At 46.1% G+C, this 22,132-nt stretch overlaps 1 protein-coding gene across 1 annotated transcript; it reads left to right on the top strand.

Annotated features, from left to right (window-relative positions):
- Positions 1 to 4,797: 4,797 nt before the first annotated feature.
- Positions 4,798 to 21,845, top strand: ddx56 (DEAD (Asp-Glu-Ala-Asp) box helicase 56). The gene is made up of 14 exons (XM_038785468.1): positions 4,798 to 4,918; positions 6,367 to 6,528; positions 7,045 to 7,199; positions 7,285 to 7,455; positions 8,733 to 8,823; positions 10,835 to 11,076; positions 11,326 to 11,454; positions 12,074 to 12,187; positions 12,888 to 12,982; positions 14,513 to 14,586; positions 15,930 to 16,019; positions 16,199 to 16,304; positions 20,148 to 20,245; positions 21,354 to 21,845. The coding sequence occupies exons 1-14, from the start codon at positions 4,862 to 4,864 to the stop codon at positions 21,420 to 21,422; spliced, it is 1,653 nt and encodes a 550-aa protein (XP_038641396.1). The 5' UTR covers positions 4,798 to 4,861; the 3' UTR covers positions 21,423 to 21,845.
- Positions 21,846 to 22,132: the final 287 nt, after the last annotated feature.

Genomic DNA, 22,132 nt, shown 5'->3' with positions numbered 1-22,132 from the left:
CAATGTATGCCCCAGCTTCCGCTCCTTTGGGCCCCTCTGGGAGCCCAACGATTCAGGTTCTGCCGGCGGGACCTATTCTCCAGGTCCTCCACCTTCTCCAGGAGCTTCTTCTGCTGGTCGTTCAGCATCCCCACCTCCAGCTCCACCGTAGTCTGATGTTCCTCCTGCTCAGCCAGCACCTTCTCCACCTTCTGGATCGCCCAATCTTGGGCTTCCAATCTATACTCCCAACTGCTCAATCAACTCATTTATTAGGTCCAAGCAGTCCCGTTGCTGCGTAGCAAAGCCTTCCTGAATGACTTGCATCAGCTGCTCCACAGACTGCTGGGTCAACAAGCCAGAGGTCTGAACCTCCGTCATGCAGTTTTCTGTCGCAGCTACAGCCCAAGCCTTCTCAGTCTTTTTGTCTATCTCAGTCTTAAGTATATTCAATGGTAGCGCATCCACAATCCTGCCGGACAGACATTTCCAAAGATTTGCATCCGTTTGAGTGAGATTTGTCCTCATCTCAGTCCTAAATGATTGGCCCCTTATCCTGTGACTATGCCCCTTTGTTCTAGATAACCCTGCCAGGGGAAATACATTTTCAGTATCTACCCTGTCAAGCTCCTTCAGAATCTTGTACGGTACAAGGAAGTCACCTCCATTTCTTCTAAACGCAAGATATTTTCGACAAAGTTTATTCAGTTTTTCATCACAGCACAACCCTGTCATACTTGCTGCGCCTGCATGCCAACTTTGTGTCCAAGTACACCCAAGTCTCTCTGAACATTTATAGGTTTCATGTCTTCTGAAAAGACTCTGTCTTTCTGCACTTCACCACATTATACTTAATCTGGTATTTTGTTGCCCGCTCCTTAACCTCTATATGTTTTTTAAGCCTCTTTGTGACTTCCTCACAGATTGCATTCTCAACTAGCTTTGTATCATAAGCAGACTCGAGTAAGTTATTCTCTGTCTCTTTGAATAAATCATTAATATAGATTATAAATAGCTGAGGCTCCATCACTCATCCTTGCGACACCCTTTGAGTTAGAGCATGCTAATTGAAAATGTTATATTTATCACTCATCTCTGCTTCTAGTCCATGCACCAATCCTCTATCCATGTGAATGTATAACCTGCAACCCCATTAGCGTTTATCTTGTATATTTATCATTTGTGCGGTACCCATCGAATACCTTTTGAAAATCTTAAGTATGCCACATCTACTGGCTCCCCTTTGTCTACTCTCCTCGTTACATCCTCAAAAATGCCAATAAACTTGTTAAACATTATTTCCCCTTTGTAAAACCATGTTGATTTTGTTTGATCATCCTACGATTTTCAAAGTGCATTATTAAAACCTGAATAATTTCAGCACTTTCCTGATGACTGATGTCAGGCTAACTGACCTGTGGTTCCGTGTTTTCTCTCTCCCTCCTTTCTCGAATGTTGGCGTTGCATTTGCTAACTTGCAATTTGCTGGAACTGTTCCAGAATCTGCGGACTTTTGTAAAATCACAGCCAGTGCACCCATGATCTCTGCCATTGTCTCTTTTTGAACCCCATCAGATCTGGGGATTTGTTGAATTTCGTCCCTTACATTTATCCATCATTTTTTCTCTGCTGACATTAATGACCGTAACTTCTTGACTCTCATTAGTCTCAAAAAGTTACCCTTTATTTCTGCTATGTAACTTGAGTCTCACACTGTGAAGACAGACAAAAATATTTGTTTTGGTATCTTTGAATGGTAAAGATGTTCCTTGAGGTAACTCTCATGTGGACCAGGGGGGATTGCTGATTGATCTCCCCATGGACTTCGTAGAATATGAGTTCCTGCGGTGAGCGTTGCGGAGGCTTTTAAATGTAGCTCCCATCCCAGAACGCCAGTTCCCGATAGTCCTAGATTGCGATGTTTCTTTTGTGTGCCGTGATAGCGGCTTTATTTTCAGTTTAAAATAAACTAGTTTGGTCCTTCACTCCGCACCTCCTGAAGTTATTGCACGACTGATGACTTCGATTCCAGTTTCTTAAAAAAAAAATTTAGAGTACCCACTTCATTTTTTCCAATTAGGGGGCAATTTAGCATGGCCAATCCACCTAGCCTGCACATCTTTGGGTTGTGGGGACGAAACCCACGCAAACACGGGGAGATCATGCAAACTCCACAAGGACAGTGACCCGCAGCCAGGATCGAACCTGGGACCTCGGCGCCGTGAGGCAGCAGCGCTAACCACTGTGCCACCGTGCTGCCCACGACAAAAATTGAACAATTCACATTTCGACACCAGACAGGAATTATTTAGCACAGTCCATTGTAAAGTCAGTCTGTCCTCTCCCCTTTGGAACCACGTAGCTCAACAGGAGGTGCCTCAACAGCAGGGGCAGATCGGTTTCACTGCTATCTTGCAAAGGTACATCAGCACAGATTAGTTCTCCAGTTCCCACAGGAACAGTATGCCACTCTTCCTCAAGCTGACTTGCTCCCACAGTACTGTTGACCACAACAACATCACGGGCGGGCATACTTGGAGTGGGCTGCTCCATGGGTTCTCCAGGTGTCTGCCTTCTTCTCAAGTGATCGAGATGCTTCTTCAGTCTTTTACCTTGAACTTCGACTTCACACACCTGGGACCCAACTTTGACCTGTCCCAAAATGTTTTAGCGTATGAAATATCACTCAGGCTTTGTAGAATTGTACTGTTTCTTTTGCACGCTCTGCTTTGTCCCCACTCGCCCTGCAAAATTTAGAAACACCAGGTCCAACCTGGTCCAGATACCCTGACCCGTCAACAACTCGGCAGGATAAAAAGGTTTGAGAATCGATGCAGGGGAGCATTTCTCAGGGGTTGAAGAAAAAGCGATGCATTGAAATTAAATGTCAGCATTCATTGGATTCAGCTGGCCTCTCCTGTCACCATCTCAAACCACTCCATCCTGCATTGCACCAAATCCCTGACTGTAATCAATTCATGATTGGCGGCTGTGCCCCTCTACCTGTCTTTCCTCCGTCAAAATGTTCATTAAAACCTGCTTCCTCAACCAAACTTTTTGGTCATCTGTCCCAACATCCCCATGTCTAACTCAGTGTTGAATTTTGTTAGTGACTGTTATTCGTTCGATACTCAAGAACCTTGACACAGGTACAAGTTGTTGCTAATTGTGGATGTTAGGCACATAGTTCGATTGTTCAACCTTTCTGACTTTCACCTTCACAATCCCTTCCATCAATGTCGATGTTTATGAGTTTGGGAGCCTCCAGCTGTAAGTCTCTGTGTTTGAACCCATGTCCCTCTGTCCTGAGCACACAATTTAAAATATACACTTTCCATTGCATTTACTATGTCTAAAGTATTCGTCCTCCAACCAACGTTCAGGCTGAGAGTCTCAGATTTCTCCTCCCTCTCTTTTACAGGGTGTGTCTGGCCAGGCAGAAATTTATTGCTCTACCCTTTTCCAAGTCAGGATAGTGTGACTTGGAGGGAAACTTTCAGATGGTGACGTTCCCAAGCATCTACTGCCCTTGTTCTTCAGGCTGGTCGAGGTCTCTGGTTTGAAAGGTACTTCAGAAGAAGGTAGCAAGAATCAGACTCATTCCTCTGTGCCATGTGTCCAGTACTGAATTGTCTCTGATTTGTCTCACTGACCAAAACTGCCCATGGGGCTGTGGTATTGCCTCACCAGAGCCTTGTTCAGATTCATCACAATCTTTGTTTCTGTCATTGAACCTACTATTGGATTTTTAAATTATTGTTTTGCAGCAGTTTGACATGTTCAGTACCAAGTCTGCGAAGGCTCCTTGAGTCCATTCCCACTTCATCCCTTTCTATTTGAACACCATTCACAGAGGATCTATATCACTTAAGTTTTCCATTGTACATGCATGACTTCACACTTGATGCCATTAAATCGTATCTGCTCACATATTCAAATCGCTTTGGAATTTCTGATTCCCCAGTCCCTCCTTGTTTGCCATTTCAGTAAATTTAAGTATTTTGCACCGAGACCAGTTTGCAGTGCACAATGCTCTTTGCATTTGAGGATTTCCAGATTAAATCAAACTGCAAATTGCTTTTGCAGAATTGGCAATGAGATAGCTTTGTAGCACAACGATGTAACAATGAAATAAAAATAGGAACAAAGAGGGCAGCACGGTCGCACAATGGTTAGCACTGTTGCTTCCGAGCTCCAGAGACCCGGGTTCGATTGGAATCGATTCCTGCTTGGATCACTGCCTGTGCGGAATCTGCAGATGACTTCTGCCCATACCTGTGTGGGTTTCCTCTGGGCGTTCGGATTCCTCCCACAAGCCCCGAAAGACGTGCTGTTAGGTGAATTGGACATTCTGAATTCTCCGTCTGTGTACCCGAACAGGGGCTGGAGTGTGGCGATGAGGGAATTTTCACAGTAACTTCATTGCAGTGTTAAAGTAAGCCTACTTGTGACAATAATAAAGATTATTATATTATTATTCAGCTTTGAGCACAGAATTGGTACAGTGAATTCTAAGCTCTTGTTCTCAACCCGTTCAGGAGTGAGAACATTTTCTCCCTGTTCAATCTGTCTGGAACCCTCATGATTTTCAATCCCTCTTGCTCAAATCTCCTCTCAGCCGTCTTTTCTCACAGGAACTCAGTCCTAACTTCAAGGCTGTTCAGCTGAAAGGTCAAACTGCCTGTTGTTTTCTGAAGTTGGGGGTTAATTTGAAGCATTTGTTTTCTAATGCCTGTCTCTGTTTGCTGAGTGATCACAGAGCCTGGAGCTGTGCATGAAGTGGAGCAGCTGCCACCTTCCCAGCTCTCTGCTGCCGCTGCAGTGACAGGGCGTCACCACAAGGCGGCAGCAGCGGCCACCCACGTGATCAGCCGGGAACAAGATGGCGGCGGAGAAGCTGGGCTTCCACGAGATGGGACTGGAGGAGAGACTCTTGGAGGTAGAGAGAGGGAAAGAGGGAGAAAAAGATAGGTCCGGGAGGGATAGAGAGACAGAGTGTAATTGGTGAGCGGGAGAGAGTGTGAAAGAGAGAGATGGGGGGGGGGGCTGGCTGGAGGAAGGAGTGGCAAGGCTGGGGGGCTGGTGGGGGGGGGTGGCATGGTTGGGGGTGGCAAGGTGGGGGGCTGGTGGGAGGGGGTGGCAAGGTGGGGGGCTGGTGGGAGGGGGTGGCAAGGTGGGGGGCTGGTGGGAGGGGGTGGCAAGGTGGGGGGCTGGTGGGAGGAAGGGGTGGCAAGGTTGGGGGGCTGATGGCTGGAAGGGGTGGCAAGGCAGGGGGGCTGGTGGGGGGGGGGTGGCAAGGCAGGGGGGCTGGTGGGGGGGGGGGTGGCAAGGCAGGGGGGGCTGGTGGGGGGGGTGGCAAGGCAGGGGGGGCTGGTGGGGGGGGTGGCAAGGCAGGGGGGCTGGTTGGGGGGGGGTGGCAAGGCAGGGGGGCTGGTGGGGGTGGCAAGGCAGGGGGTCTAGTAGGAGGGGGTGGCAAAGCAGGGGGGCTGGTGGGAGGGGGTGGCAAGGTGGGGGGCTGGTGGGAGGGGGTGGCAAGGTGGGGGGCTGGTGGGAGGGGGTGGCAAAGCAGGGGGGCTGGTGGGAGGAAGGGGTGGCAAGGCGGGGGTGGGAGGAAGGGGTGGCAAGGCAGGGGGGCTGGTGGGAGGAAGGGGTGGCAAGGCAGGGGACTAATGGGAGGGGGCCGGAAGGTGAGGGCCGGTAGGTGGAGTGCATGAAAGGTCTACAAAGTGGGTGGAATGGTGGCGCAGTGTTTAGCACTGCTGCCTCATGCCTCACAGGCACCGAGGACCCGGGTTCGATCCAGGCCCCGGCTCACTGTCTGTGTGGAGTTTGCACATCCAAAAAATCCAAAAAATGCGCAGGGTAGGTGGATTGGCCACAATCGAATTATCCCTTCATTGGAAAAAATAATTGGGTACTCTATAATTGTGAGAATGGGCTGGAAGATGGGGGTGGTGGTGTGGTGGGGGGCTGGTGTGGTGGGAGGGGCGGGACGTGCAGCAGAAGATTTGGGGTACGGGATACTGGGGCTCGTGGTTGGTTGGAAAAACAGGAGTGAATCCAGGGACATGATTGGAGGATATTAGTGGGCCAGCCAGCCGTCTGAAGGGGTTGAGGAGAAGTGGACTGATCAATAATTCTGGGTCATGAAAGCTGAAGGAATCCCAATTACCATTGCAAATCATGCCTGTGGGCATAATAACAGGAATATGCTGTAAACCTTTTAAAAAAAAAAGAGTGAATGGGACAGACTCCCATAGAATCGCGTACAAACACAATCCAGGTGGGGCATTTGATGAGCGAGGGAGTGCGATGGTGTGGGGCTGAGTAGGGCCGGGCAGCTGAGGACATGAAGGTTGTTGAAGTTTTATGTTCCACCTTCTTTAGGCCATTGCGGATCTCAATTGGGCTGAACCGACCTTGATTCAGGAAAAAGCCATTCCTTTGGCGTTGGAGGGAAAGGATCTCCTGGCCAGAGCACGTACAGGCTCGGGAAAAACTGCGGCATATGCTATCCCCATCATTGAGCGTCTTCTTAATACTAAAAAGGTAAATAAGCTCCTGCAGAGAATTTATTTGTCTTGTTTTTTAATGGCTAAAGGTTACCGGTTTAATGGTCAGAATTGGGAAGGTTCCATATAATTGCAGACATTGTAATCAGAATAAGTTGTTGAGGGAACGTAACTACAGACTGCACTTGTGACCAAAATTTTCTTGATTTCCTCTTTCCGATATTGGAAATTGTGTCTCATTTTAGCAGTTGACCGAAATCAGCAGCAAATCAAAATCCCTTTGAGATTGCCAAAGAGCTTGTTCACGCTTCCATTGTATAGCCATTGATGGAGTTTGTATCTCCCTCCACTCAGCCTCTGCAGCATGCATTCCTCACCCTCAGCGGTGTGGAGTTCAGGGAGGTTTAAATGAGTGCAGAACAAACCAAGAGCCGGAACCAAGTGTTCTGTGGAATTGGACTATTTTTGCTGCTGATTAGTAGTGCAGCAGAAAGTGCATGTGATGCCAGTGACGCAGCTAGATTAAACAAAAAACATTTTGTTGCTCCTCTAGTCAGTCTGTGAGCAGGCAGTGCGAGCCCTCGTGCTGGTTCCCACCAAGGAGCTCGGCCAGCAAGTACAGCACATGATCCGACAGCTTACCTCATGTTGTGTGCGGGATGTTCGAGTGGCTGATGTCTCGGGACAAGCGGATGTGTCTGCACAGAGGTATGAAATGAGAGGGCATGATGTTTGGGCGCTGTTTTTTATATCTCACTGCGTGCACCTACTGAGTCTTGGCTCTCTGTTTCAGGCCCATACTGATGGAGAAGCCTGACATTGTAATCGGGACACCCTCCCGTATTCTGCTGCATTTGGAACAGCACACCCTGGATCTGTGCACATCACTGGAAATGCTCGTGATTGATGAGGCTGACCTGCTCTTCTCTTTTGGGTTTGAAAATGACCTGAAGAACTTGCTCGGGTAAGTCGTTTTATTCCACTTTTTTCCCCAATTAAGGTGCAATATAGCGTGGCCAATCTACCTACCCTACACATCTTTGGGTTTACGGGCAAGACCCATGCAGACAAGGGGAGAATGTGCAAACTCCACACAGACAGTGACCCGGAGCCGGGATCGGTCTGAGGCAGCAGTGCTAACCACCATGCCGCCCAGTAAGTCGCTTTTTTCAACCTCTGTTCAAAATCATGAGAGAAGTAGACAGAGTGGAGAGGAAGAAACAGTCCACTTGGGTGGGAGGCTTGACCCCGATTTAAGGTGAATTGCCAAAGAACTGAAGATGAGAAAAATATTTTTTTCGAACGATTTGTGGTGAGGATTTGGAATGCACCCTCTGACTGTGTGAGGGAGCTTCACAAATTCGGGGCTTTGAAACTTGGATAAGTATCTGAAGAGAAATGATTTTGAAGTGTACGAGGAAAAGCTGGGTGAGTGGAGTCAGCTGAGTAACACTCAGTTGTATCATTTGACACATCTGAGGATGGGGTGTTGTCAAAAGAGGGCATTTCTGAAGGAAACTGCTGGTTGTGGCCTTACTATTGCAAGCAGTTGGACGTGCTGATATAGGGGCAGTGCACAAGAAGCATGTCACACACTGTTGAAGGCCTTTGCAGACCTTTTCCCGACAGTTTTTGAACACTGGTGTGCCACGTGCGCAGTGACAACACTTTTGCCATGAGCGCTCTTGGGCAAGCTGTCTGGACATGTTTATCTGTGATCATATCCAACTATTGGTCCAATCGGTGGTACAGTTAGCACTGTTACTGTCTGTGTGGAGTTTGCACTTCCTGTGTCTGCGTGGGTTTCCTCCGGGTGCTCCGGTTTCCTCCCACAGTCCAAAGATGTGCAGGTTAGCTGGATTGGCCATGATAAATTGCACCTTTGTGTCCAAAAGGTGAGATGGGCTTACTGGGTGACCGGGATAGGGTAGAGGCATGGGCTTAAGTAAGGTGCCCTTTCCAAGGGCCGATGCAGACCTGAGAGGCCGAATGGCCTCCTTCTGCACTGTAAATTCAATGATTCTATCTGCCAACCTACTGCTAGGAAATATCTTGTGTAAGTGTCCACTGGCGGTATGATTTGTCTGCTAAATGTGTGAAATTGTCAAACCAGCTCACTGCCTGTACTCTTTTTGTGTGTTGTGCTGATCATTGTGACTGTTGTAGTCTTGGTAACATTGAGGCCATTCGGGGTCACTCCGATAGAGCATTGTCTAACAGGCTTATTCTGTCTGCTTACAGGCATCTTCCGAAGATTTATCAAGCATTCTTGATGTCCGCCACGTTTAACGAGGATGTTCAGGCACTGAAGGAACTGGTTCTTCACAATCCGGTAAGGAAACTTTGAAAGAATTCTATGTGAGAAACCCGTTGTCGGCCCCAGCTGAGAGATAGTTCTGCCACCTTTGAATCATGAAATTGTTGGTTCTATTCTGGAACGTGAGTGTGTTTTACAGGTTTCAGTGTGGGACCCAGCAAAGTGTTCAGATCTTGAGATGAGATGTTAATCTGAGACCGCATTTAAAAAAAATAAATTTAGTGCACCCAATTCTTTTTTTCCAATTAAGGGGCAATTTAAAGTGGCCAATCCACCTCCCGTGCACATCTTTCGGTTGTGGGGGTGAAACCCACGCAGACATGGGGAGAATGTGCAAACTCCACACGGACATTGACCCAGAGCTGGGATCGAAACTGGGACCTACATACCGTGAAGCAGTAGGGCTAACCCACTGTGCCACCGTGCTACCCTATCTGAGACCCCATGTAACAGTCTTTATTGTCACAAGTAGACTTACATTAACACCGCAATGAAGTTACTGTGAAAAGCCCCAAGTCGCCACACTCCGGCGCCTGTTGGGGTACACAGAATGTCCAAATTACCCAACAGCACGTCTTTCGGGACTTGTGGGATCAACCGGAGCCCCCGGAGTAAACCCACGCAGACAGGGGAGAACGTGCAGACTCCTTACAGACAGTGACCCGAGCCGGGAATCGCACCTGGGACCCAGGCGCTGTGAAGCAAAAGTGCTAACCACTGTGCTACCATGTTGCCCATCTGTTCAGATGTGCTTGGAAATGTCACTTTTTCAAAGACGATCAAGGTGGAGTTCGACAACATTCGTCCCTCAACCAGCATGACCCTGAACCAGTTAGCAAATTCTAGTCTCACACTATTGCGTTATGAACCACAATGATGTTAAATGCGAGGGTATCTCAAAACCCATAACTTGGAACACAAGGGCAGCACAGTGGGTTAGCACTGCTGCCTCGCGGCGCTGAGGTCCCAGGTTCGATCCCGGCTCTGGGTCACTGTCCGTGTGGAGTTTGCACATTCTCCCCGTGTTTGCGTGGGTTTCGCCCCCACAACCCAAAAGATGTGCAGAATAGGTGGATTGGCCATGCTAAATTGCCCCTTAATTGGAAAAAATGAATTGGGTACTCTAAATAAAAAAAAACAAACTTGGAACACAGGTTCATAGTTGTGTATGTGTTTTTTCTGGTATCACAATAATCTTTGTTCGTGTTGCAAGAAAATCCCCGAGTCGCCGCACTCTCTGCGCCTGTTGGGGTACACCGAGGGAGAATTCAGAATATCTAATTCACCCGACAAACACGTCTTTCAGGACCTGTGGGAGGGAACCGGAGCCCCTGGAGAAAACCCACACAGACAATGTGAGCAACGAAGTGCAACCCAATGAGGAACAGTCCAGTCGTGTGAACAATTAATAAAGAATATCTATTAACTTAAAAGAACGACACAAAGACACACAACAAGAAAGGACTACAATGCACTCGCGTTTACTGCTGGTGACTCAACACACACAATTTGACATGAAACTACCCCTTGGTCCCCAACTACTACATTGACGTGAAACTCTGAGACACTCCCTTTTCTCAAACAACATCCAATTCTCAACAACTTTATTAGCTAATTCCAGCAAATAATAACCACATTTGCTTGCTCTTCATCAACTCTCTTTGAATTTTTCTTCCATCTTAATTTTTCCCCTCAGCACTTGGCTGTCACATTCACTTGCAAAAGTGTGAGTGTGCTTCAGGGAGTAATTCATTTGATGCTGTATAAATACAAGTTTTTCCACTGCTGGGTGGATTGTGCAATGTGTTACCAGATTCAGCTTTTGGAAGTATTGTCTCTCGCATGTCAGCTCTTTGTTCCGAATCCAGCTGGTTTGTAACTTTTTAGCAAGAGGCACATTACCAAGCTGCAGCTGGATAAAAGTGCTTCATTCTGGTGCACGGCACTGACAGACAAGCAAATCGTGTGTGTATGTGTGTGCCTTTGATTGTATCTTGTTACCTGATTTTGTTTTTTACCTCTACAGGTGATTCTGAAGTTGCAAGAATCTCAGCTTCCAGACAGCTCCCAACTGACCCAGTACCAAATTAAATGTGAGGAAGACGAGAAGTTCCTGCTGATTTACACATTACTTAAACTCTCCCTTGTCCGTGGCAAGACCATCATTTTTGTGAATTCCATCTATAGGTGCTACCGACTGAAACTATTCCTGGAGCAGTTCAGCATTTTGGCATGTGTCCTAAACTCTGAACTACCAGTGTATTCCAGGTAGGGCACCTCTGGAATAAATGGACTGCTGTTTTCTTGCTTTGTGTGTGTGCTTTCTCTGCACTCCAGCTTGCATGCTCACGTGTCCCGACCAGAACACACAGTGTCAATCTCGGTTTTTAAAAAGAACTCGCGCGCACCAACAATTGTGAAATGTGAGAAGAGAAACTGGTCTTAAAGAGAGAGATGACTGCTTGAACCTGTGATTCCAGGGGAGTGCTTTGCCTGACTGCTGTGTTTCTTCATCAGGTGCCATATCATTGGTCAGTTCAATCAGGGTTTCTATGATTACATCATTGCCACAGATGAACATGTTCTGACGGATGTGACCAGTGCAGAGGGGGGAAAGAACAAAAAGAAACACACTAAAGGAGCAAAGTAAGCATCATTAATTTTCTAACAGTTGGAGATCTGATACTTTAAAATGGAGGATTACAACTTCCAAATGACGTGAAGTTGTTTTGTAAACCCGGGATTCCTGGTTTAGTTATTCTAACTTTGGAAGCCCGTGAGCTGGATTTTCCTGTCTCTGAGTTTGGGGTTTGCCGATTGCACGAGTTTATTCACCTTCTGGGGGTGTGTCGGTCTCAATTGCAGCTTTTACTCATCTTAGGGGCAGCAGGGTAGCATGGTGGTTAGCATAAATGCTTCACAGCTCCAGGGTCCCAGGTTTGATTCCCGGCTGGGTCACTGTCTGTGTGGAGTCTGCACGTCCTCCCCCTGTGTGCGTGGGTTTCCTCCGGGTGCTCCGGTTTCCTCCCACAGTCCAAAGATGTGCGGGTTAGGTGGATTGGCCATGCTAAATTGCCCGTAGTGTCCTAATAAAAGTAAGGTTAAGGGGGGGTTGTTGGGTTACGGGTATCGGGTGGATACGTGGGTTTGAGTAGGGTGATCATGGCTCGGCACAACATTGAGGGCCGAAGGGCCTGTTCTGTGCTGTGCTGTACTGTTCTATGTTCTATGTTCGTACTCAACAGGTCTGTCTCCTTTGTTTCAGAGTGAAGGACCGTGAATATGGGGTCTCCCGGGGTGTAGATTTTCAGAATGTGTCGAATGTCATTAACTTTGACTTCCCACTGACAGTGGATTCATACATACATCGCGTTGGCAGGTGAGGTACAATGGGCACTTGTACACCAAGCATCTTTCCCATCTTCTGTCACTTTAATGTTTGGTCCCCTTTTGACCTCGATCATCTTGTAATTTGATTTGATTTATTATTGTCACATGTATTAGTATACAGTGAAAAGTATTGTTTCTTGCACGCTATACAGGCAGTGCATACCTTACTTAGGGAAGGAAGGAGAGACTGCAGAATATAATATTACAGTCATAGCAAGGGTATAGAGAAAAGATCAACTTAATATGAGATAGGTCCATTCAAAAGTCTGATGGCAGCAGGGAAGAAGCTGTTCTTGAGTCGGTTGGTACGCGACCTCAAAAGTTTGTATCTTTTTCCTGAGGGAAGAAGGTGGAAGAGAGTATGTCCGGGGTGTGTGGGGTCCTTAATTATGCTGGCTGCATTTCCGAGGCAGTGGGAATTATAGATCGAGTCAATGGATGGGAGGCTGGTTTGCGTGATGAACTGGGCTACATTCACTGGGCAGAGCAGGCTCCATACCAAGCTGTGATACAACCAGGAAGAATGCTTTCTATGGTGCATCTGTGAAAGTTGGTGAGAGTCGTAGTTGACATGCCAAATGTCCTTCATGACTATCGCATGTACCGCTACCTTCCCTTTCAGTGAAGTAATGTAACAGTCACCTGACCTAGATGGATAATGAAAATTCTGTTTCCATTTGTTCTCACAGGACAGCTCGTGCAGATAATCGGGGTACGGCTTTAACGTTCGTGTCTCATACGGAGTTGACGCTACTCCAGCTTGTAGAGGAAGGACTAACAGGAGGTTTGTTCAGGACATGTTTATCTTTTTTGCCCCATGTCTGAAACGCTGTTTGGTTGTGGTTTGTGAAGCAGAGAAGCATAATGTGAATCTGTGTTTGTCACTCAAAGCCAGTGATGTCCAGGTGAAAGGGCTGAGGAGAGGTGTTGACTCCCTCTGCACGAGAACAGTGACATGAGGTCAGATTTTACCAAGGCAGCTCATGAAATTTAATTAATGAATAAAAGAAACAGCTGGGATAGAAATCAAACCTTCGTAACAGTGACCATGAAACGATTGGACTGTCATAAAATTCAGCTGATTCACTGATGTTCTGAAGGGAAGGAAGTCTTCTGTCTTGGCTCGGTCTGCCCTTCGTGACTCCAGACCTGCAGTCATGTGGGTTGAAATGACCCAACAAGCCAATTTTTTCAAACTACAGAAAAGTCGAGTTCGAATAAAAACAAGCGATTAATCAGTTATTGACCCAGATGTTGAAACGACAAAGGCACAGCCTGATGAAGGGTTTATTAGAACCTAAATCGCAGTTACAATGGGGAATAATTATTCAGTTCAGTCATTGCTCTCTCACCTCAACCCTGCAAAGTGCTCCTCACTGACATCCAGGACCAAGCGTCCTCCTTGATCAACAGTCCATCTGCCACCTCAAATATTCACACCCTCCACCATCCGTGCACAATCACAGCCTGTGGACCATCTGCAAGATGGATAACAGCAGCTCACTTAGTCTCCTTTGACAGCACTTTGAAAACATTTGACCTCAACGCCTAGAAAGACGAAGGCAACAAAAGCAGAGGAACAACACAACCTGCAGAGGGACCCCCTCCAAAGCACAAACCATCCTGACTGGGAACTGTATCGCCTTTGCTTCACTGTTATTGGATCAAACTCCTGGAGCTCCCTTTTGAACAACACTGTGGGAATACCTACACCACGTGGATGGCAGCGGTTTAAGAGGGTGACTCAGGGCACTTGGAGCTCAGCAACAAATATTGACCTTGCCAACAATGCTTGCATGCCATGGAGGTGTAGAAAATGCAATGTTTGCATCACATTGGAACTGAAAAGTACTTGGGCCATTTCTGTGATGTATGTTTGAAAGTGGTTCAGTGAGAAGTCATGTTTGTACCGCTTTCAGTGTTGAGCAGATCCCTGATAGTAAGAAGTCTGACCGTGTTCCTGAGATATGTACAGTATCTCTCTGGCCAGCACTATGCCATTTACTGGAAATATAAGGTTGGAATGTGGCGCCAATTGTCTTACTGGGTTAAAAGAAAAATTGCCACAACTGTGCCTGGATGGTACAAGTAAGACTTGGTGCAGAACATTGCAACACATCCTCCCACTAATGTGCTTTCTTAAGTGCTCCACTGCTTCTCCCGCCATGACACCCCCCCCCCCCCCCCCTCCCCAAACCCGTGTTTTCTCCTCCATCATGCAGAAAAGCTTCTCTCACTCTTCAGTAACAGGCTGCACATGATCTTTGAGCAACTGTTTTGTAATTGTTTTATGTTCTTTGTTCAATATTGACAGAAAATTTGGACTGTGCTTTGAAACCCTACCAGTTTCGCATTGAGGAGATTGAGGGCTTCCGCTATCGCTGTAAGGTATGACGATAACAGATGGCTTGGAACTTGCTGGTTTCCATTACATTGCCTTATCCAGTCTCTCCAAGATTTAAGATTTTCATACTGTAACAGTGGCAAGAGTATTGCGTTGTAGACAGGGAATTCATGCACACTTAAAGCTCTGTTCGAGTCCCCTTTTTTTATACCTGCCCGTTTCCTGTTCCTGTGTGATGCTTTCTGGGAAATACACTGCATGTGGCCTGTGCAGTCCTGGCTGAAAGGAAGTGTGCAGAGAGGTACCGACCCTTCTTAATTCAGCCCAATGTTGTGTCATAATATATCTTATTTATGTACTTCAACCATCTGAAATGAAAATGAAATGAAATGAAATGAAAATGAAATGAAAATCGCTTATTGTCACGAGTAGGCTTCAATGAAGTTATTGTGAAAAGCCCCTAGTCGCCACATTCCGGCGCCTGTCCGGGGAGGCTGGTACGGGAATCGAACCGTGCTGCTGGCCTGCTTGGTCTGCTTTAAAAGCCAGCGATTTAGCTGAGTGAGCTAAACCAGCCCCTGAACCAGCCTCTGAATTCAGATCTTCTGAACATTAAAATGGAGCGGATGTTACAAACTGTTCTGAAGGATTGATGTACTTCCCTTGTATTCTGAGAGGCAGTGAGCACTTACCGCCTCTTTTTCTCTCTTTCCTCCTTTAAGATGGATGGCATGGTGGCACAGTGGTTAGCACTGCTGCCTCACAGTGCCAGCTACCCAGGTTTGAGTCCGACCGTCAGTAACTATCTGTCTAGAGTTTGCACTTTCTTCCCATGTCTGCGTGGGTTCCTCCCACAGTCCAAAGATGTGCAGGTTAGGTGGATTGGCCATTCTCAATTGGCCTTTAGTGTCCAAAAGGTTAGGTGGGGTTACTGGGTTACGGGGCTATAGCGGGGGCATGGGCTTAGATCGGGCGCGATGGGCTGAATAGCCTCCTGCATCGTAGCAATTCTGTAATGCTTCTTAAAACCTAAAGCTCTTCGGCAAAGCATTTGGTGATATGTCTGAATATCCATTCTGTGCTTTGTATTGAATTTTGCTTCACAGTTGAAGCTGTGAAGTGCATTGGGTCATTTATTTTGTCAAAGGCTTTTTTGAAAGAAGGTTGTGCCTTGGTCGTTGAGATTAGATTTCGGGGTATTGCTTTTGCCTGTGCTGTTAGTGATTTCGGGGTATTGCTTTTGCCTGTGCTGTTAGTGATTTCGGGGTATTGCTTTTGCCTGTGCTGTTAGTGATTTCGGGGTATTGCTTTTGCCTGTGCTGTTAGTGATTTTGGGGTATTGATTTTGCCTGTGCTGTTAGTGATAATATAGATTATCTCTTTGCAGGATGCCATGCGTTCAGTTACAAAGCAATCCATTAAAGAGGCTCGGCTGAAAGAAATCAAACAGGAACTGCTCAACTCAGAGAAACTGAAGGTGAGAAAGCGTGGTGCTCTCTTGAACCTCCCAATGTACTGAGCTAACTCAAGTAGTTGTCTGCACCAGATGGAGACAAAGCTCCAAAAGAAAGTGAAGTTTGAGGGATAAGCTGGTTTGATAAAAGTGAGTGTGTTTATGTCACGTTCTTCACTGAACTTGCTGCTTTGCTTTTGCAGACCTATTTTGAGGACAATCCGAGAGACCTTGATTTGTTGCGACACGATAAACCTCTGCACCCGGCTATTGTGAAGCCGCACATGAAGAACGTACCGGATTACCTGAGTGAGTAACCTGTGCAGTGACCCCCAGTGTGTGGGTGAGGGCATTCAGTCCCCCAGTGTGTGGGTGAGGGCATTCAGTCCCCCAGTGTGTGGGTGAGGGCATTCAGTCCCCCAGTGTGTGGGTGAGGGCATTCAGTCCTGCAGTGTGTGGGTGAGGGCATTCAGTCCTGCAGTGTGTGGGTCCTGCAGTGTGTGGGTGAGGGCATTCAGTCCCCCAGTGTGTGGGTGAGGGCATTCAGTCCCCCAGTGTGTGGGTGAGGGCATTCAGTCCCCCAGTGTGTGGGTGAGGGCATTCAGTCCTGCAGTGTGTGGGTGAGGGCATTCAGTCCCCCAGTGTGTGGGTGAGGGCATTCAGTCCCCCAGTGTGTGGGTCCTGCAGTGTGTGGGTCCTGCAGTGTGTGGGTGAGGGCATTCAGTCCCGCAGTGTGTGGATTCCACTGGAATAAAGATGTGATGACTGCAGCATATAGGAATGTTTCGAGTGCAATGTGCTGAAAGGGAAGCATTTGGTGCTGGAATGTAATGTGATGTAGGCTGAAATGAAGGTCCTGAAGCTGTACAGACAACCAGCAAAGAATATATTTAAGGATAGATTTTTCACCTCCATGGGTGGCACAGTGGTTAGCACTGCTTCCTCGCAGCACCAGGGACCGAGGTTCAATTCCGACCTTGGATCACTGTCCGTGTGGAGTTTGCACATTTTCCCCGTGTTTGCGTGGGTTTCCTCTGGGTGCTCTGGTTTCCTCCCACAGCCCAAATGTGCAGTTAGGTGGAGTGGCTATGCTAAATTACCCCTTAGTGTCCAAAAATATGTCTAGGTTACATTAAGGGATTAATGGGATCGGGCACAGGAGTAAGCTTGGATGAAGTACTCTTTCAGAGGGTTGGTGCAGACTCAATGGGCTGAATGGCCTGCTTCGGCACTATAGGGATTCAGTGATTCTACTTCTCTGCTGCCAGAACCCTGTCTGTGATTTATTTTTAATTTATTAAATCCTGGCCTTTTGGGTGGCGGGGGGCAGGATTCTCTTGTGTAGAACTGGAGTCACGAGCACCACGCAGTTTAAAACTTGCTGAATCCTGGAAAACTGCCTGAGGTAATCTGCTTCGTGAAACCACTTTGCTTGACGAGTGCAGAGGTAGTTTGTTAACTGGCCAGAGTGCCCATTCTCATACTGCAGTAGCCTGGGGAATTACCACAGTCTGTTCAACAGCCAGCCCAGTCTTCAAGGCCATGACTGTCAACTCCTTTGCAGCTGATTCTGAACCAACCCAATTTCAGTTTTGTGCAATAGCACAAGACTGGACATTGCAACTGCAAAGGCACAGTTTAGAGTGAAAATAAATGAAAACAGGTTCAGTAAGCGCTTTAGAAATAAAGTCAAGATGAATTTTAATTGGAAAGATACAAGATGCAGGGGAAAAGAAAGATCAAACAAGAGCTAATCTTTGTTTCTTATGTATTTTACCAATACCAGACAGAATCTACTAAAATTGAGACAGTTGCAATGTCATTCTACAGTTACTTGTGCACTGCATGTGCTTGGTGGAACATGTTCTGTCTACCCTACCTTGTAATAAGTTAGGTTGGCAGATCTTTAGTTAAATAAAGGTTGGGAGTAGAACAGAAAATAGTGGAATGGTGGAAAATATCTGTTTAGCTGTTTGACTTGGAAGGGAAGTACAATTCGTATAGAATTGTGTCCATGAGCAACATAAAGTCAAGAGCATTATGGTGGCACAGTGGTTAGCACTGCTGCCAACAACGCTGAGGACCCGGGTTCGAATCCCGGCCCTGGGTCACTGGCCATGAGGAGTTTTCACATTCACCCCGTGTCTGCATGGGTTTCACTCCCACAACCCAAAGATGTACTGGATAGGTGGATTGGCCACACTAAAAATTGCCCCTTAATTGGAAAAAAAATAATTGGGTACTATAAATTGAACAAAAAATGTCAAGAGCATTGAGAGAAATTTGACCAGTTAATTGGGTAGACACACTAATCAATTTTGATGTTAGAAGAAGATTTAGAATATCTGTATAGAATGTAGTCAAGCCGAGTGACAGCCGAAGAGGAGTATTTGGGCTAGGTTGTTTCTATGCTCTTGGGGAAAGAGAAATATTACTGTTGAGAACAGCAGGCTTGGGTTGAATCGTGGAGTTCTGCACACAGTGTATATAAGCATAAAGAGTTGGGGAGCAGACACTGGGAGAACGCGCAGGCTCCATACAGACAGTGACCCAAGCGGGAATCGAACCCGGGACCCTGGCACTGTGAAGCCACAGTACTACCCACTGTGCTACCTGAACCCATCCAGTGGAGAAAATGGTCCAGATGTACAACTCTTTTCGACAGTTGAAAGTAGTTGCATCGGTAAAGTTGGAAATATAAGTACCCTGTGACCCTTAGGTTAAATCTGTCTGATACTTACAAACTTTGTTCCCATAACTTAAAAGCTGCATTCACCCAGTTAAACCATGGAAAGTTGCTCCTGCAACTACTGTCAACTGCGCGTTTGTTTAACAAGTTCGAAAATCACTTTTTCATAGAATTGCACAGTGCAGAAAGAGGCCATTACGCCCATCGAATCTGAACCGACTCTGTGAAAGAGCAACCCACCCCCTAACCTGCACATCTTGGGACTGTGGGAGGAATCTGGAGCACTTAGAGGAAACCCACACACACACAGGGAGACCGTGCAAACTCCACACCGTTGCCCAAGGCTCGGATTTGAACACGGGTCTCGCTGTGAACCACTGTGCCACCTGCCACTCTTGCCAGAATGATTGCCACAAACCCCTCCCACGTTTGCTTGTACCTTCTTACATACTGCAAGTATCTTGCAACGTGGGTCATAAATAATCCGTCAATGTCTGAAGGTGTTTCGATGGGCAAGTTTCTGGTGAATTGGCATCATCTGGTTGGTGAAGTGAATTTCATTCGAATGAACCAGTTTTTGAGGTTAGCATTTCCGAGGGATGTGGGGAACACTCAGATACAGTGGCTCCACAGTTCATTTGTTTCTGAGTTTAACTTGGATTTGGAGGCAGTTTACCAAAATTCATTGCTTGTGACAAATCATTAAAATCTTGGGTAGATCGCTTAATTTGATTGGCTTAATTGCCCCAGCTATCTGTTCAGCAGCATATTGGAGAAGTCACTGGTCTTGTCTGCTTTTTGGGTGCAGTTCCATGACATGGCCTTTTTTTGCATGACTCTTTTTTGGGCTTTCACATGTCTGCTTTTAAGTTTAATGAGTTCTTGCTGAAGGACTGACTGCAAGGCTCTACCACCTAAGTGACTAATGTTCCAACTCCTCAGTGTGTCAGTCACACTTAAACCAACTTCTCCTGTTCTTTCTGAGAATTGGAGTTCACACGCCACCTTGGGCTGTCAGCTTTTAAATGTTAGCTTCTTTTAAGGTGAATGTATTCTTGCTGAAGGAGTGGCTGCAGGTTCCCCAAACAGATACAAGATCAATGACCAGATAATTAGTTTTTGTGATACCAGTTGAGCAATTCAGATTGACTGGGACACGGGGCATTTCCCTGATTTCTGACGGCATTGGTTTAACTTCTCGACAAACAGTATGTAACACCACTGCGTATAGATTATATGTTCAACTCTTCGGTCTGAAACTTGAAACCGTGACATTCAGACCTGGCAACAGTGCCAGTTGCAAGGTGAATGCTGCCGACTAATATCAATTGGAGATCAGTGAATACCTGCAGCTGTTTGAGCCTCTTGTTGCATTCATGAATCTGGAAAAGTAACATTTCAATTAAGATCAGTTGCTTTTAGTGGTAAGAATGTTAAAGTGACTTTTCTTTTCGTCCTTCCAGTTCCCCAAACACTACGAGGAATTGCTAACCCCCTCATCAGTAAGAGAAAAAGGTGGAGGAGAAAGATCCAGGAAAGAAATGCCCAGAAGAAAATGAAGGTGAGGGAAGATCTCATGAGCTTATTTCTTTAAGACCACTCGGATGAAGTCCATCTGGACCTGGGAACTTGACGGTCTGCAGCTCCAAATTTGCTCAGTACCATTTCCCTGGTGATATTTTGTTTTGTGGTTCCTTTTCTGGGCTGTTCCTTGTACCCTCTGCACTGAAGATGATGCAAGGTTCAATTCCGCTGCCAACTCCTTTCACATGATTAATTCCCCACACCCACTCTCAAGACGGGAACCGCTCACTTTGTTAACTTTTTTCTTTTTAAAATATCCGGAGAAACTCTTACTGTCTGTCTTTGCATTTTTAGCCAGTTTGCTCTTGAACTCTTAATTTTACCTCCTTATTAATCTGTTGCCTCTTTTTAAATATTATTTCCAATCTTCTGACCTCCTACCAGTCATTGTGTATTATTTGTTTAAGTTTGACACTATCTTTAAGTTTTTCAGTTAACCACAGATGATGGGGCCTCACCATGGAATTTTGCTTTTTGTTGGAATGTTTCCATTTTGATATTCTGAAATATCCTCTGAAATGTTGTCAGTGCATCTGAATTGACCTATTCCTTAACTTAATTTGCTTGTTCACTCTGCTTTCATGCCCTCATAATTGCCTTTGTTAAAAATGGTAGTCTTAGATCTACACTTCTCTCTCAAAACTGAATGTAAGATTCAATTGTATTACGATGTGACGAGATTTCACTTGATTTACATCATATCAGCATTTCAGATGATGCAGACGTAAGTAGAAACAGCAGAAAGCCCTTCAAGCCTTCTCTGCCATTCAAGAATATCATGGTTGAACTTCCACATTAATTTCACTTTCCTGCAAAAATTAGCTTTATTTTTTAAATGTCCTTGATTCATTTGGGAAGCCATCTTTTAATTAATTAACCGTCACAAATGACCAGCAATTACTATCCGAGTTGCCTCTCAGAACCAAATGCCGTAATTGATCACGATGTTGATGCATGTTATTGGTCGATGAAAAATCTAGGTTTAGCTATCGCAGTGCAGAGGACAACGGTGAAATATGGTGGATTGTAAAGTTGGCGTTATGGACGATCAGCACAAAAATGATTGTTTTATTTTTATTTTTTAGCGAAACAAGAGGCAGAATCCACTCAAGCATTTCACGTACAAAGGAAAGAAGTCCAAAAGTGCGAGTTAAAGCAGCCTGAGACCAGTATGAAGAGGATTTGAATTTCCAAAACCAGAGACTGCTCTGTCGATGTGTCTTGCATTCAGGCCCAGCTGAGGTCCTTGCATTCCCGGAGGAGTCTGAAATTGACAGAAGCTGCTTTCAAACGGCAGGGCCACAGTTCGTGTTTCTTCAGTTTCGTGTCACCTTGGGCAGTGGCCTTGATTGAAATGTATGTCCACTTCTGTGAAGCTTGGTCTGTGTTCTAAATTCTTGAGATTTTGCAGTTCAAAATAGGTATCCATTGCTGCAGTTGGCCTGAGCCTTATTCATTTTATTCCCTTAAACTGTTTTCCTTGGTGGCTAAGTGAATGGCCTGCGACTTTTTTAATTGCCCCTCTCTACGAATAAATGCAACACAGAAAGGCAATTGCTTTTTTTTGCTTTTAATTAGTGAGACTTGGTTACTTTTTTGTTTGCAGATTGCTGAGCATTTATGGCTGTGTACCCTTTTCTCAACTTGTAAAAACTGACGTTGGGCTCTTTCTTTAACTTCATGCACAAAACATCTTACCCAAATTTCACAAGGCACATGTATGACAGTTTTGGAAACAAGTTTAAGAGCAAAGTCCAAGAACAAGTACCCTCTCTGAGGGCTCTTCAGCATGATCGTGTTGTTTAAGGTTTGCAACAAAATTATTTAAATTGAATGCCCTTTCAAGCACATGGGGGTGCAAGAA

This window comes from Scyliorhinus canicula, chromosome 26, assembly GCF_902713615.1.
Source record: "Scyliorhinus canicula chromosome 26, sScyCan1.1, whole genome shotgun sequence".
Taxonomy (NCBI): domain Eukaryota; kingdom Metazoa; phylum Chordata; class Chondrichthyes; order Carcharhiniformes; family Scyliorhinidae; genus Scyliorhinus; species Scyliorhinus canicula.
Note: the sequence above shows the minus strand (reverse complement) of the source record. Positions and strands in the feature narration are given on the sequence as shown.